The 16,208-nt window shown below is 36.2% G+C and overlaps 1 protein-coding gene across 23 annotated transcripts in view; it reads left to right on the top strand.

Moving 5' to 3' along the window:
* The window catches only part of nrxn2a (neurexin 2a), a 316,646-nt gene that overhangs the window by 47,367 nt on the left and 253,071 nt on the right, over window positions 1-16,208 (top strand). For 9 of the 23 annotated variants that reach the window (XM_077233370.1, XM_077233373.1, XM_077233384.1 and 6 more), the window contains one exon: window positions 12,248-12,262. The exons of the other annotated variants lie outside the window; for them this stretch is intronic. In XM_077233370.1, the coding sequence (XP_077089485.1) occupies window positions 12,248-12,262 (15 nt within the window). The remainder of the gene's footprint in view (window positions 1-12,247; window positions 12,263-16,208) is intronic. 23 annotated transcript variants of the gene reach the window in all.

The following is a 16,208-nucleotide window of genomic DNA, read 5'->3' as shown; positions in this document are numbered from 1 at the left end:
AATTCACATCCCTAGTACTAGTAAGTATTCATTAGATGCTAGTACTTATTTATTTTATACAATTACTTTTCATTCGATACTAGTACCTATTTAATACATACTAGTAGTTATTCGTTAGGTACTAGTACCGTAAGGCCAAAGCCTTTTTTGATTGTTGAGTGATGTAATAGAATGACTGCGCACGCGCACTCTCACGTCTTCAAACAACACGAGCGTTGTCTTGCTCTCTCTCCCTCGCGCATATTAATCAAAATCAATTGACACGATAGTAAAAGGTCGGAAGACCGCAGTTTCACGTGGAGCATTTGGAGATTGGAGACTCTAGGAACAACATCTCAATGAACAACATCTTAACAATAAATATTAAAGGCCTGTCTCATATAGACGCCCGCCTCAAATACAAGCCGGTGCAGTTCGACGATTTGGGAAAAAAAAAGGGGAAATATTTTTTTTGACACTAGTAACTTTTTTAATTGTAACTAGTAAAATTTTTCAGATCTTACTAGTCACAACTGTTTTTTTACTCGTCTTATGTTATGACTAGTCAAAACAGCCACCGTAGAGTTCAAATAAAAAATCTTACTAGTAACATTTGGAATAAATACTAGTATCTAATAAATTATATTCAGGCTGTATTCTATGGAAGCCCTGAACTGGTGCATGGTGAAGGAAAAAACAAAAAACAACAAAAAAAAACATATCTGGTTATTTTGAGATATTAAGTCGTTATTTCAACATAAGTTGTCGTTATTTTGACATATCTCATTATTTCAACATATCTCGTTATTTCTATATTTTATTTCGACATATCTGTTATTTCGACATATCTCGTTATTTCGACAAAATAAATTTCTGCATTTATGCATCTAATCTGCATTAAGCCACATTAAGCGTTCTTATAATGGTTTTCTATGGGAGCAAAATGCTTAACGTGTAATTAAATGCATTGCATTCATATTCTGGGCTCATCTAATTTTTTTTGTACATAGCATACTTTTTATGATTTTAGTATCATAATGGTTAATAAATGCACACACAATTATCCATGAACTCGATAAATGTTGCAGATATGTTTTACTATGCACAAACATGCCTTTCTATTTGTACAAATTGCTGCACATTTAATTCCGAATTTTGCACACATAAGTTGAGTCTGTAGGCCTACTATATGTGTTGTAGCCATTAAATAAGCGCATTTAGTTTCATATTTGTTAAAATATTATAACGTTGTTGTTTTTTTCCCATCTATGTTGATTATGAAAAGTAAACAGCATGAGTAAGATAGGATGCGCAATATATCAGGAGACATGGAGTGGTTCAGACATGATTTTGACCACTTGACCATGATTTTGACTCTCCTTTCTATACAGTGAATTTTGTTTTGTATAAATTGTATCTTAATTTTAATAAATTTTTCATCAACCAATTGCCTGGATTTAATAAATAAGAAGCAAATATAGCAGACAATATAATCATGACATGGAGGCGCGGGCGTGGTCACTTGCATTGCTCGTGAACTGGACCGCATCTCATCATAAATTAACCGAAACTCAGAATGCCTCACACACATGAGAAATATATCTATAGAAAGCTTGAAATGTCTTTAAACTAAAAAATTCAAAAGAAAAATAAATAGGCTACTCTCTGATAATGTAATCCATTATTTGCATTTCTCTATAGGCGCGTTCACTACGAAGATGGCGATAGTCAACTTCAACTTTGCAGCTGACACTGACACAGAAAACACTAGTTTATTAATAAAAATCAATGCACGTGTGTCACCGGATTTATAAATGCACATCTTGCTTGTTGCACGCACACATGTCGAAATAAGATATTATGTTGAAATAACATAAATATTTATTATTATTAATAATAAAGAATATTTGATTGAATGCTGAATGTTGTGCTTGTTCAATTTAATATAATCAAAACTTTAATTGTTATAATTAAAATAATTGAATGTTAAATATTGAGTGGCCAAGTTTTGCTCATTTATTAATAGTATTTATAAACGTATAATTAGTTGCTAATTAATAAGTACTAGTGTCTATTTAATAGGTACTAGTATCTAATGAATGAGTACCAGTCTCTAAAAAAAAAGAACTAGTATCTAATAAATAACTACTAGTACTTAATGGAATGGATACTAGTATCTAAAAAAAATACTAGTACCATGAAAATAGATACTAGTAGCTTTTAAGGATTATATGTTAAAACGGCTTGCCATAAAGCTTCTCTATTAGTAGAGAGAGGGTGCCACACACAATCGCTCTCTCACTAATGCATTCATATAAATGTAATCTTTGATACTTTATCTGTATCTGATTTTGAACTAGCAGAAATCTGTGAGAAACATAACCCAAAAACAAAATAACTCCTAAAAATAAGCTGTTATGTAGGAACAATAGCCTTGTGGGCAACGCTGTGTCCTATGCCATAGCTATGCACAAGGGAACCCGCATTCGAGTCTCAGCTTGAGGCTCAGGCTTATTTGTTCATTAATGACATCATCAGCAACTAGTAGAGGTTGACTAGATTTTAATCACATAAATGTTAAAAGACTTTAAAAAAAAATCTCAAGTCATTCCCCTTGATGACAGCCCCCCACACTCTACACACAGAAACTATTTCCATCCCACAGAAAATCTAGCTTAATATACTGTATGTAAAAAGTTCTTAAGCAATTATTGAAGTAAACCAGTGAACAATCAGTGATAAAATAATAAAGAAGCTAATTACAAAGAAAATTACAAGCAATAGGACAAATAAAAGCAATAGAACAAATAAGACACCAATTAAATTGTGCTTTAGGTTTTTCAGGTGGATATAGCCTAGTATTAAAGTAAAATATAGTTTTATTAGGCTGCTGTCACTTCAAGACCTAAAGCACAGATCTAAATTACACATCAGTTTTTTTATATAATAATTGTAATTAAGTCAGTTCATAATAATCAGATTAACTGTCATGAAATCATGGATCTTGTACGTTGGTGGAGAGATTGTGTTCCCTTTTGAAAGGGAACTTGCGCTGTGTCCCCTAGAGGGTGCTATGGGGAATGCCTCCGGCGTGACTGGTGTCTGAAGCATGAGTCTAAAAAGACGCAGCCTATGACATCACCACTGGTGCAACCGTGAGTATAAAAGACCACCTGTGAAATACGTCATCCTCTCTCTTGGCTTCAGGAGACCGTCTGTTTGAGCTTGTGTCTATATAGGCAAGCTATGGCCATCACTAGCACTATGAATTTTAGGAAGTGTGTTTCCTGACACATGATGATGTTTATCACGTTATGTGCCTGGACGAGGAGCATGCAAGCTCCGTTCTTGAGGGGGCTGTTTGCGTGCATTGTGAGTGCTTTTCCATGAGGAAGCTTCGCTCTCGTTTGTCCCTTTTCTCGAGGGAATCGGGACAGCCATCTCTACCTTATGGTTCAGGACCAGCTACAGCTGAGGTGAGTTGGAGACTGAAATCGTGGGGCTCACAGGTGGAGATCACCGACCAATTCGAGAAGGGTATGAATATCTCTCATTTGTCGGCGGCTGGCTAACGCGAGCACAGTCCGCCTGCCACCCCAATTGACGAGCTGCTGGACGTTATGCCTGAGGCGTTAGAGGAGCTGCGCCGTACCACAGATTTGGCGCTTCGTGCCACCAAACAGACTGCTGCCGCGGTTGGTCGATCCATGGCAGCCATGGTGGCTATGGAGAGACATCACTGGGTAGACCTGGCCGACATCGGGGAGAAGGAGATAAACTTTATACTCGATACGCTGGTTTCACCTTTCAAGCTTTTTGGCACATCCGTCGAGACTGTGGTCAGGAAGTTTCAGGAAGAGAAGATGCACTCTGCGGCTTTTAAGACCCTTATACTGCTCTAGTTCAGGTCTACGCCTCACGCCACGAACGGGGGACCTGACGAGATGAGACCAGAGGGAAAAGAAAAGATCTCAGGGAAGTAATCCAGAGTAATCTCTTTGAGCGTTCCAGGGTCTCAGAGGCTAAATAACATCTGCCTCCCCCCGCCCCACCTTTCCAAGCTCTGACACGCTTTTACATCTGGCTCTGGACCTGTGATGTATTTGGCAATATGCCTTACTGATGGTTCACCATTTGAAGCTGGTTGTAAATGCGGTGTCTGACATCAGAACAGTTCACGAAGTAGTAGGCTCTCATTGAGCCTTCTTAGTAGGGATGCTACTTATGCCCTCTCACCGATATGATAATTTTGGCCGATACCAATAATTATTTACATTTGAAAACCGATATATTGGCTGATAAATCTAAATCCAAATTTTGATTTACTTTGATAGCCTGAATAAAAAAACAAAAGGCTCACCATTAAAAGCCATGTCCCAAACACTTCAAACTAGTCCACTGTATTTTATATGTTTGATTTATGTTGAATCAGTGTAAGATTCCTTAACTTTTAAAATTAATTTTACACTCCTATGGCCAACTTTCTTTATTAAAAAATGGTAACACTTTATAATAAGGTTCAATTTTGTTAGCATTAGTTAACATGAACCACAAATTAGTAAACAATACTTCTACAGCATTTATTAATCTTAATGTTAACCCTCTGGGGTCTAAGGTATTTTCTGGGTCCTGGAGGTGTTCTGACATGCTCTGACATTTGTGCTTTTTTCAGTTATTTATAAACATGTTAATGGCAAAGGTGTAAATTCACTCTATATAGAACAAACGGGGCTACCGTAATATGTGAGCAACATGTATGTACATGTTTGTATTTTTAAGAGAATAATGTTTATGCGTGGTTATTGAAAAAACTAAAACTTAAGTGTCTGAAATAAGGCCACAAAACACATACTAAATATGTGTCCACAAGACTTTTGACTAATGGGTGTTGTTGCCTAGAATTTTTGCTTCAAAATGATGTGAAAATCATCCTGCCTAATCATTCACATAAAACAATACATTGATTTAAATTTTGTAAGACACTTTTTGTTTGGAAAGGCAATATGCGCAAGGGGCGTCAACAATTTCAACACCATCCTCCATATTTAGTGGTTAACACCTGAGGAGACAATGGGGCCCGCATACTTAATGAGCCATTCATTCAGGTGTGTCACTGAGCCACAAGAAAGAATGCAAAAGCAACATATATGTTTGTGTGTGAATATTATATATATAAGTATATATATAGCCCATATTGTGTATATATATAGCCAACTATATTGTAGCCCATATAATTCTCATACTGTATTTTCAGTTTTGGAATATGTATCCTCTCCCCAAATTTGTCACTAATAAAACTCAATAAAAAGTATTTAAAGAAAAGGCTTATATTTACCTTTTAATAGTTTGTTTACATCTATCTTGTAAATATATATTTTTTATTAAAAAGGTTACAATTACAACAACAATTCAAGTGCAATCTTTCTTTGTAAAATTAAAGTATACATTTTATCATACATATTTCAAAGTTAAGGATTCATTACTTTGGATATAGCCTAGGCTACATTGGAACAAAAACATAATAACATATTATTTGGTTACTTTATTTTTGACAAAACATACTATAGGCTATTTAACATATGAGCACAAATTGGCAAACAAAAGCTTATTTGAGGTGGCAAATATTTTACAGTAAAAATGTATAATCTAGGCCTATCCAAAACTAGTCAACGAAATGTTGTCTTTCATATGTCTGTAACATAGGTCTTTTGTTTATATAAGAAATATAAATGTTAATTTGCAGTTTAATACGTTGCTTATACAAATACATTTTATTTCTACACATTTCAGTCGATTTTTACTCATCTCAGTATAGCAATATAGTTTTCTAAAAGTGGATCATACATTCACACACAGAAACACGATTCAAATTTAAACTGTCTTTTTGCGTGTTGTGGTAAACAGCGCATCTCTGCCGTTCATTCATTCACACACAGAAACGCGATTCACTTGAGAATGAAAAAAACTTACTACAGTATTCCTCAGCTCAGCTGAATATTTTAAAATATATTAAAATCGAAAACAGTTATTTTAAATTGTAATAATATTTCACTATATTACTGTTTTTTTGTTGTATTTTTAATGAAATAAATACAGCATTGGTGAGCATAAGTGACTTCTTTTAAAAACATTAAAAATCGTACCGACCCCAAACTTTTGAACGGCAGTGTACATATATAATAAACATTTTTAGTACTTAGTCATTCCTGGAGACAAATCCTGTTCAAATAGGCTATATGGGCCATTCTACAGAATTTGTTCAAAGTTAGAGTTGGAAACATCTTGAAAAGAAAATTGTCTTTTCCCATAAATTTCTTATAAAGTATTCTTTTTAAAAGTAGGCCAATACATTTTATCATACATGTTTTAAAGTTAAGGATTCATTAGTTTGATATAGCTTACATTGGAACAAACACTATAATAACAACTTGTTGATGAGTTTATTTTTGACAGAACATAGCCTACTATATATTTAACATGAGCAGAAACTGGATAAAAAAATCTTATTTGATATTTTAGAATAAAAACTTTATAATCTATCCAAAACTACGAAATGTTGTCTTTCATATTTCATCTGTAACATAGTAGGCTAAACATAAACAACAGCGCCCATCTGTGCCGTTAATTCAATCACACACAGAAACGTGATTCAAATTTAAAGTCTTTTTGCCTTCACAGAAACTATTCTGTATCGCGATTAGAACAAAGCACAAGAATAAAAAACTTAGGCTACTCACATTTCTCGGCTAGATCCGTCTCTCCTTGAAATGAAACTAAACCAGCACATGTTCTGAGGTAAATGTCCCAGGATTAATCCTCAGAGTCAATGCAGTTTCAAAGGTTTTTTGAAGTGCTTGAAAATGCTGTGCACGATCGCAGCTGAGGAGGAGGGTCTTGTCTAGCGAAACGGTAGGTCATTTAAAAAAAAAAAAAAAAAAAACGACGTCGACGCCCCCAATTGTCTCCCCATCTAGTGTTAAGAATGCAGATGACAAAAAAAATTAGATTGAAATATCCCTTCTCCTGTCCCAGCTCACACACAAGTACCACAAATGAAATAAAAATAAGCTTTTTTATTTACACAGAAATAGAAAAAGCAGGAAGCGTGAACCTTCAGGAGGGGTTCAGGCCAAAATAACAAAGGGATTCGACCTAAAAAAGAATTAAATGTAACTTGCCTAACAAAAAAAAAATATCCCAAAGAAAGTACTACAGCCTTCCCTTACTCACTAACTGACCACTAAACAAGAGAAAACAAATAATAAAGAAAGTAATGGCGACAACCTCCCTACGGCTTCCAAAATAATTAAATAAACATTAGTCTAATGGCATAAGTCAGTGACAAGATAAATAAACAGAAAAAATATATATCAATTGAAAAACAAAAGAAAAACTTAAGACACACAAGTAAAGAAATGGTGTCCTCATTGTTCGACCGTGAAAACCCCACACAGGGAGAACTCACTTAAAGAGCAGCACACCAACGGCTACTGATCTAATAATCTGGGCAAAATGTCTGGGGCAGGAGACGAAGGACAACTCTACAACGGAGCTATACGACGCGCGTGCACAAGGAGCTCTGCAACACTGCCGTCTTTCTCAGCACTTAATCTGCCGCAGCTGAACCCAATCAAGCCCTGCACAGAGGGAGAGGGAGAAAGAGAAAGACAAAGAACTGCACACAATATCAATTCACAACATCAAGAAATCAGAGAAATAACAAAGAAAAATAACATTAGGTCCTGGGACGTAACACTATGGAGAGTCTTTCTATTAGAGGCCTCTGCTCCTCTGAGCTCTGCCTATTATTATGTCAGGCTGCTAGCCCTGTTATGTGGCTTACTTGACAGGCGTATGACGTAGTGCATTCGTCATATGAGCTCAGCAATAGGCTAAGTGGTTAGGCTCTCTGTGAGTCTCCTTGGATACTGCAAGCGTTGTTAGGCCTCGTCTTGCTAGGAAGAGTTATCTTCTGAGCTTTCCACTCACTTGAGCTACGCTATGGCAGCGTTTCCAAATTGTAGGCTCTCTGTGAGCCTCCTTGCAAGATGTCCTGAGCGTGGGGTGTAGTTAGGTCTCCTCTCGATTTAGGGAGTTGCCATGCTGAGGCCTCTTCTCATAAAGCCCGGCCAGGCAGTTTGCTAAGTTTTTAGACTCTCTGTGAGCCTCCTTGGCCACTGCGAGCATTGTTAGGCCGCCTCTCGCTAGAGAGAGTCATCTTTATTGAGGCCTCCGCTCCTCAGAGGTCCGCTAGAATAGGAATTACGGGTTGTATGCTCTCTGTGAGGCTCCTTGTAAGATATCCTGAGCGTGGGGCGTCGTTAGGTCTCCTCTCGATTTAGAGCATTGTCATGCTGAGGACTCTGCTCCTAGAGCTCAGCTAATGTTTGCTAAGTTGTTAGGCTCTTTGTGAGCCGCCTCGGCTGCTGCGAGAGATATATTTTAAGGTAGGGTAACATGCTAGGTTGTTAGGCTCTCTGGGAGCCTCCTTAGCTACTGACTTCAGTGTGGAGTTTTGCTTGGCCTCTCATTATGAGAGTTGTTGTATTAAAGTGTTCACACTTCAGGGCTGCCTGAACCAAGGTTCTGAGTGTTATGCTCTCTTTGAGCCTCCTTGGACACTGGCCTAAATATGAACGTAGCTAGGCTTCCTCTCTTTAGAGTCATCCTGTTGTTGCAGGTTGCTGGACTGCCTTCGAGATGAGGACTCCTTTGTGTCATTTGAGTTAGCTCAGCCAATAGAGGACTTATCAATTCAGCATGGCGGCTTGGGTATCCCATTTTCTTTAGCACCGTCTAGGGGACACGGCACAAATTACATTTCGAAAGGGAACGTCTCAGGTTACACATGCTTCTATAGTTCCCTGAGAAGAGGAACGAGACACTGTGTCCCTTTGCCATGCTTCCGGTATTCCTGCACACATCTCTTTCAGACAAGTGGATTATGTATTTCACAGGTGCCATTTTATTCTTACGGTAACACCATTGGTGACGATCACTAACAAGTGGCTGAAGGAATGGGACGAATATAAAAATAAAAAACTGTATGAAATAAACCCCAGTATAAAAAGAAGTGTCTTTCAAAACTTAAAATCAAGACATGACCAAGTCGTCTTCACTAGTTACCGACTGGTCAAGATTTACACATGGGATTTTATTGATAGGCGAATTTCCTCCTTTATTTCTCGTCAGATCCTTTAGTTCTTTTGACTGTTAAACAAAGTATGTTGGACTGTCATTTTTATGACACTTGCTAATGTATTTCAAAATGTATCGCTTGAATGTATTTTAGATTTTGTCAATCTTATGTCAACTCAAAATGTTTTATATAATAATTACATTTTTAAGGATTGTGATATTAACCTTGTTTGCCATGTAAATAGCCTCGATGCTAACATGGCGTTAAATTTAATAAACAAACAAACACCAGTGGTGACGACATAGGCTGCCACCAGCCAATGTCAAGTTCATTGTCATGTTTAGACTCATGCTTCAGATACCAGTCACGCCGGAGGCATTCCGCATAGCCTCTCTAGGGGATGCACTTATCACATGTCTTGTTACTCTTCTCAGGGAACCATGGTAACATCCGTAACCTAAGACGTTTGCCAAACATGTTCTGTTGGATGAAAAAAAAAAAAAACTGTTACCAATATAAAATTAGATGTAGAGTAATTTTTTACTCCCAGTTCACCTAACACACTGCATATTACAGTATATGAGATGGGTATAGTTGTCACAATGGGAACTTGCAATTTATAGATAATGATTTGAAAAGATTGTCTTTGAAAGATAGTTCAATCTCAAGTTGCTTTCCACATCATATCTTTATTAGGGCTGGGCAAAAAATATTTAATTTTTTTGTTTAATTATTTTTTAAATGTGGTCGATTCGATATTGATTATCATAAGCCACGAATCAATTTCTTCATGTACATTCAATAATATCTTGACGTTAATCTTATTACTAGTCTTTCCCACTAGATGCCATCCTCTTATTTACCTTCCACAACAGCAGGGACCCTGTCATTCATTCAATGCTTAACATGCCAGATGCGTGTGCTCCTTTCAGCATGAAATACATTCTGGACAGTTGAAGGAACTCTCACTGTTGTGACCAGGCCAGTGCTGCATGGTCATTTGCACGCATTTTCAAGACTAGCCGATTTAAGCATTCAAGCGAAAAAGAACGTAGCAAAGTAGAGAAAGAATGCATGTGCATCGTTATATTGGGTCCATGCATTACTCTTAAAGTGACAGCAGCCTAATATTCCTGCTGAAGTCTGTTTTAATGTTAATCAGACTACAGACTGCTCTTCATTGAATAGTGTTTTTGTAACTGTAGTAAGGATTAACCTTTATTTAATTTGTACTGTGAAGATTATAAGCAGTTCTATTTTACATTTGATTACTTTAACAGCAGTTTCCAGGTACAGAAACTGAATAGAGCTACCTGGAAAACCTTAAAAGCACTGATTATTTAATTTGTATCTTTGTTCGTTTGTATTCATTTACTTGTGCTATTGCTTGTAGTCTAATATTTTTTTTTCATATTAATAACTGTTTACTTGTCTTTAATAAACTTTGAAATGTATATTAGTTAGAAGTTTTAGCTGTGGTATTTGAAATGGGAACCGAGAATTGTTAAATTTCGCTGGTATCTAAAGTTTTGGGTGTCATAACCTTATTTATTACAATACAAGAATAATACGTGGGTCAAAAACAATAACTATTTCATTCATTTATTATTATTAGTTTGTGAAAATGTAATCATTGAATTAACTGAATTGAATCGATACCCAGACCTAATCTTTATACTGTAGAAAGGCCCGGTTTCACAGATGGGGCTTAAATTAAGCCAGGATTAGGCCTTAGTTCAATTAGGAAATTTTATTCGTTTTTATAAACATGCGTTAGAGAAAAAAAAAAAGAAAAAAAAATTGAGACGAAACAACAATTTTATGATAAGCAGTGTCACTCAAACATGCATTTTAGTCTGGAACTAAGCGTGAACCTGGTCTGTTAAATCAGGGGGAAATGTATTTTTCGACATTTAATAGGTTTTGACACTTTCTTTTTTAAAGAAACCATTATGAAGCACAAAACAATTCATGAAACCATAATAGAAAAAAGTAGTACACACCAAGACATTTTTTGTTTTTGTTTTGGCAAACAAAAATTGTTTTTGAGTGCGTAACAAAACATGAAATACGTGACAACGTAATAATGGGTTGAATTGATCATCCCTGACCTGACACTTTTCCTCAGTTCAACCCTTGTTCGACCCTTGTCTGAAATCTGAATACATGTTTGTGTGGTTGTAATGTTCATTTGTTACCCAAATAGCTTGTGACATTTTAAAACAAACTTACAAAACCATTGCTGGAGAGAAAAAAAACAGTAGTACAATTTAACCTTCTCCACTTCTCTTGGTTTCCCAATTAAAACCAAATTTACTACTTGCCATAAAAGGTTGTAATGGGATCAATATTTATGTTTTCATTTAAAAAAATCAGACTTGCAACTATTTTATGTTAACATTTTGATTGTTTCCTTTTGGCTGAATTCTTTTGACGTTCTGGTTGATATCATTTATGATCACAGTGCACTAAAGACATTATTTTAAGCATACTTTTTCTCTGAATTTATAAAATATGGATATAAATATTAAGGCATAAAGCAGATAGTTTTTTTTTTTTGCCTGCACCCTCACTACTACCTCACTACACTCAGAATTTAATTAGTTTCCTCAGAATTAGAACTGCTTTGGTTGCCAGTGAAAATATAGTGCTTTTGTATTCATAGTTTGCAAACAGAGCAAAATTAATTCTTTCAATGTGAGTAATGTGCTTTGGAAATAAGAACTTATACTGTAGGCATTCTGTCATTGGGCAAAACTGTAATATACTGTAAATGTATGTTTTTCTTCATTTTTGGCGTGATGAATGTGACTTTTGATTTAATTTCCTTAATTTGAACTCAACCCATTTATTTTCCTTTGTGCGCTCCTCATAACAGTTCAGATTTTTTTCCTCTCCTCGTTTTAAAATGCCATTTTTCATATTCTCGTGCAAATCAGTGTTCAAGCTAATAAGTCTCGAATAGATCCATTGCGTGTCTTAAAATATCAGTGATTTTACTTTCTGTAAGGACCAAAAATGTAACTAGATAAGAGAATAAGTTGAGCTTCCGTTTTCTGTATCTATAATCTTTTAACCAAGTTCAGGAATGGTGCCTCTGACTTTGTACTTTTGACTTTTTTTCCACAGGTGATCTGGAATCAGGTAAGAACCCTTTTCTTCCTCTCGATTTTCATAATATATACTCATCCCTCATCCCACGAGAGAGCACTGAAAGCTTTTTGATATGCACATTCTCTCTTCATAATCGCAGGGGCCTAGATGTGGTGTTCAGAATGTATCCGTTCAAGATACGAGCAGGTTTCACAAGCAATTTTGATTTGAGGCAGTAAGAAACATGTGGCCCACCATTAACATTTGGACTATCTTTTGCCTTTTCTTTTGAGCTGCAGCTGTGTTTTGTGGAAACGGGGACTGCTTGGTCGCTCACACGAATTGAATCGTAATGTCCTGAGCGCGGGTTGGCTTTATCTGTCTATTACATCAGAACAGACACCTAGAGTGGCCAGCAAGCTTTGAAGGGCTGTGAAAGCTTTTATAAATGTGAACGCTCTTACACACGTTACCATTTAGACAAAGATTTTTATTTGAGGTGATTGACACACATGTCAGGTTTTCACATCTGTGCTTTTCCACGCTGAAATAACCACATTTACCATCCCAGGCAAATATTCCAGAGAAATTCGTCATGCTGTATTTCGGGAGCTTAGTCATATTCCTGCACACGGCTCCCGTTTAATTAGAGAACTGTATCACACATCTGAACAAACCATATCCTCCCCGCCAGGTGACTCAAGATGAAAGACGAACCACTTTATAAAATAACATTTTCAGCAATTTGACAGACATTTCCAAGGGATGCATTAGCCATTAGCCACAGCAGTTAAGCACACATACTCCACTCTACACTGTCAGCGCAAGCTTTGTTATTGAACCCCGTAGTCCAGCACTCCGATCAGCTACGTTTAAATTTGAGTATATCATTTAAAAAAAAAAAATCACTAGTACTTTACAGAGTTCGAAAGTTTTACTTCAGATAAAAAAAGAAGAAAACAAATGAATACTTTTGTTCAGCAAGCATGCATCAAGGTGACAAGTACTTTATTTTGTAGCAAATCAGCATATCAGAATGATTTATGAAGAATCATGTGACACTGAAGACTGAGTGATGATGCTGAAAATTCAGCTTTGCAATTACACCGGAGTAAATGACATCAAAATATAGTAAAATAGAAAAGTTATTTTAAATTGTAATTATATTTCACAATACTATTGTATTTTTGTTGTATTTTTGATCAAATTAAGTCTTGTTGAGCATTAGAGACTTCTTTCAAAATCATTAAAAATTGTTAAAGAACCCACATTTTTGAGAAGATGTGTGTGTACTGTATATATACTACTTCCTCTACCTCTTTTCAGATTTTCAACATTTTCTATTGCACACTCGAGTTAATAAGGGTAATTATCTCATGCTAGGCTTTTGACTGGTGCCCAGGAGTGAATGATGAGTTATAGTGGCAGGTTTGAGTTTTTTCTTCTTCTTACAAAATACAAAGGCGTCAATGAGTTTGAAGTTCCATGTAAGGGGAAAAAAAGAAGAAAAAACGGTGCAACAGTGAAAATGGAAATTTTAGAAAGCGCAATGTATATTGTGCGATTTCAATCTGTCAAACAAAAAAATAAACTTGTTCCTATCAAGAAAGTGTCTATACACAATGCATCCTCCAGCCTAGGGTGAAGTTAGTGAGTACAAAAACAATGAATTGGGACAAATGTGTAATTTAATGTAAACCTATGCTAGTGGCGCTGTTTGGTGTGGCAGATTTTTGAGCAGCCTCCGGAGTCGTAGATGGGCGCCGCCGGTGTGGAAGTGGATACATTCCTAGAAAACAAAGTGCTTGAATTTTAGGACGCTCCATGTCGTTCATCAGACCCCCTTTAATACCATATTGTTCTGAATATAAGACTACCCTGATTATAAGATGCTTCCCCTCCCCCTTTTACGAGATTTTCAAGATTGCTTTTTTTTATACAGCATTTTTTTCATATTTAAATGTTTGTATTGAAAGTATGGTAAATAATGGTCAAATGTACCAACAAAAGTCACACAAAAAAATAAACACTTTTTGGCACACAATAAAAATAACCTTTAGCCCGTCTGAAATATAGTGAAAACCATGAAGCCTACCAAAATTTAATTAACAGTAGAAGTGAAATCTAGTTACTGACTTACGTTTTACAGTCACGTACAGGGGAAGTCTGGTCCCGTCAGCGAGGCTCGCAAACATGAGTCACATGGCTCTTAGACACCAAGCTTTTCTTTGACTGTGTTTTTAAGACTGTCTTTTTGTGTTCGCTATCTTCTATCATGACACTCTGACACACTGTATTTCTTGGGATAGGCCTACTCGTTTTACGCATATTTAGTGTCATCTATAGTTGTGGGTGTATTATTGACATGTAAAAGTTTAGACCATGAATATAAGACAAACCTGTTTTTTCTAAGTATTTCTAAGTCTTTTATTTGGAACAATATAATATCCATTACTCAAATATTGAAGTACAGCTGTATGTATGTAGTAAATGTAAAACCTGTTTAAAAATCAGTGGTTCTGTTTATTGTGGGAGAGTTCAGTTGCTGCCTTAATGGTGCTATATGTAAGAATGTCCATGTATTAATCACTTTCTTTATTGCCAATGTAGGAACAGCTTGTAACGAAAATTAAAATACGAGACCTTAAACACCTAAATTTTTCACTTGGTCATAGCAATAGTCTGACCATCTGCCAAAATATGTTGCAATATCGAAGCATCCTCTGGCAGGGCTAAAAAAGCACAATCTCAGTTTTACTTTGGTTTAACTGAACCAAATTATGGGTCATCCAGCTCTTACACAATTTCCTGTGAAAACCATCCTGTCCGGTCTAAAATATAAACACTTTTAGCTTACAATAGTGAATAAAGGTAAGATAAAAACATGTTTTGGAAGACGGATTGATGATGTACCGACTCATTATTTAAATTTAGTATATTTTTATATATATATAAACCTTGCCTAGTTGAATCTTGTTTAACTTAAATGAAGGTATTGAACTTTTTTTTTTACAGTGATAGGTATTGAACTTAATTTTTTACAGTGATAGAGCATGCATTTTTGTTTCCATCACCAGATCACTTTTGAAGATCTTGTGTGTGGAATCTCGTGTTTACCTGTTCAGATGATCTGTTCCCCTCCGCCTGCATCTCCGTGGCTTCCTCTCTGGCTGAAATAGGTGGCTTTAGTATGTTTCTTCATCACTTGCAGTCTTTCAGTCTCTGTATAAAAGAGAGAGACAGAGGTTGGGGCCCCGGTAGTAATATGTAACGGGGGAAGGGGGTCTTATCTTCTTTCAGTTGGAGTGGAATAATGAAAAGAGAACTTTGTTTTTAATTAAAGCGGGACCTTTGGGCATGATTAAGGGGCTAGTGATTAATCACCTCTCTGGTCCACTGAAGAGGCTATGCAGGTCGGGCCCAAAAGCCTGTGAATGGGAATGATTTACCCATCAACCCTCGTGAGAGAAACCCGTGTTTAGATTGCGACACAGCGAGACACTTTGATGCCGCTTTACATACGGATATGAACCTGTATAATATTTTTGGAGTGGATTTCCACAAATGAAAGGTCAGCAGTGTAATATGAGTGCGTGTCGAATGCAGTCAGATGCGGCACCGGTGGTGGGAATGGTAATGTATCACGTTGAGTTTAGTGGCAAAGCAGAACAGCTGACTCGATTTTAACATCCATTTTTGTTCAAGAGTAATATCTTAATTTGAAACTATAAGCCTTACCTGCCTATTGCAGATTTTCAATTATATATCTTAGCAATATTTCAGTGAATATTATAGGTTCGGTAAAAGCTCAATCGACAGTGTTTGTGGCATAATACTGTTTTTCTTTAGAAATTTCCACTTGTCACAAAAACAAAAATCAAGGTTACATTGAGGCACTTACAATGGAAGTGAATGGGGTTTAAGTAGTATAGTTAAAGATCTAAATGTATTAACATGGTATTTGTGTAAAAATATCTTTTGTTAAGCTTTTCTATGT

The sequence above is a fragment of the Siphateles boraxobius genome, unplaced genomic scaffold (genome assembly GCF_051911475.1).
Source record: "Siphateles boraxobius isolate OS27281-9 unplaced genomic scaffold, OSU_SipBor_1 18, whole genome shotgun sequence".
In the NCBI taxonomy this organism is placed as follows: Eukaryota; Metazoa; Chordata; class Actinopteri; order Cypriniformes; family Leuciscidae; genus Siphateles; species Siphateles boraxobius.
This window is presented reverse-complemented; position numbering and strand designations above follow the sequence as displayed.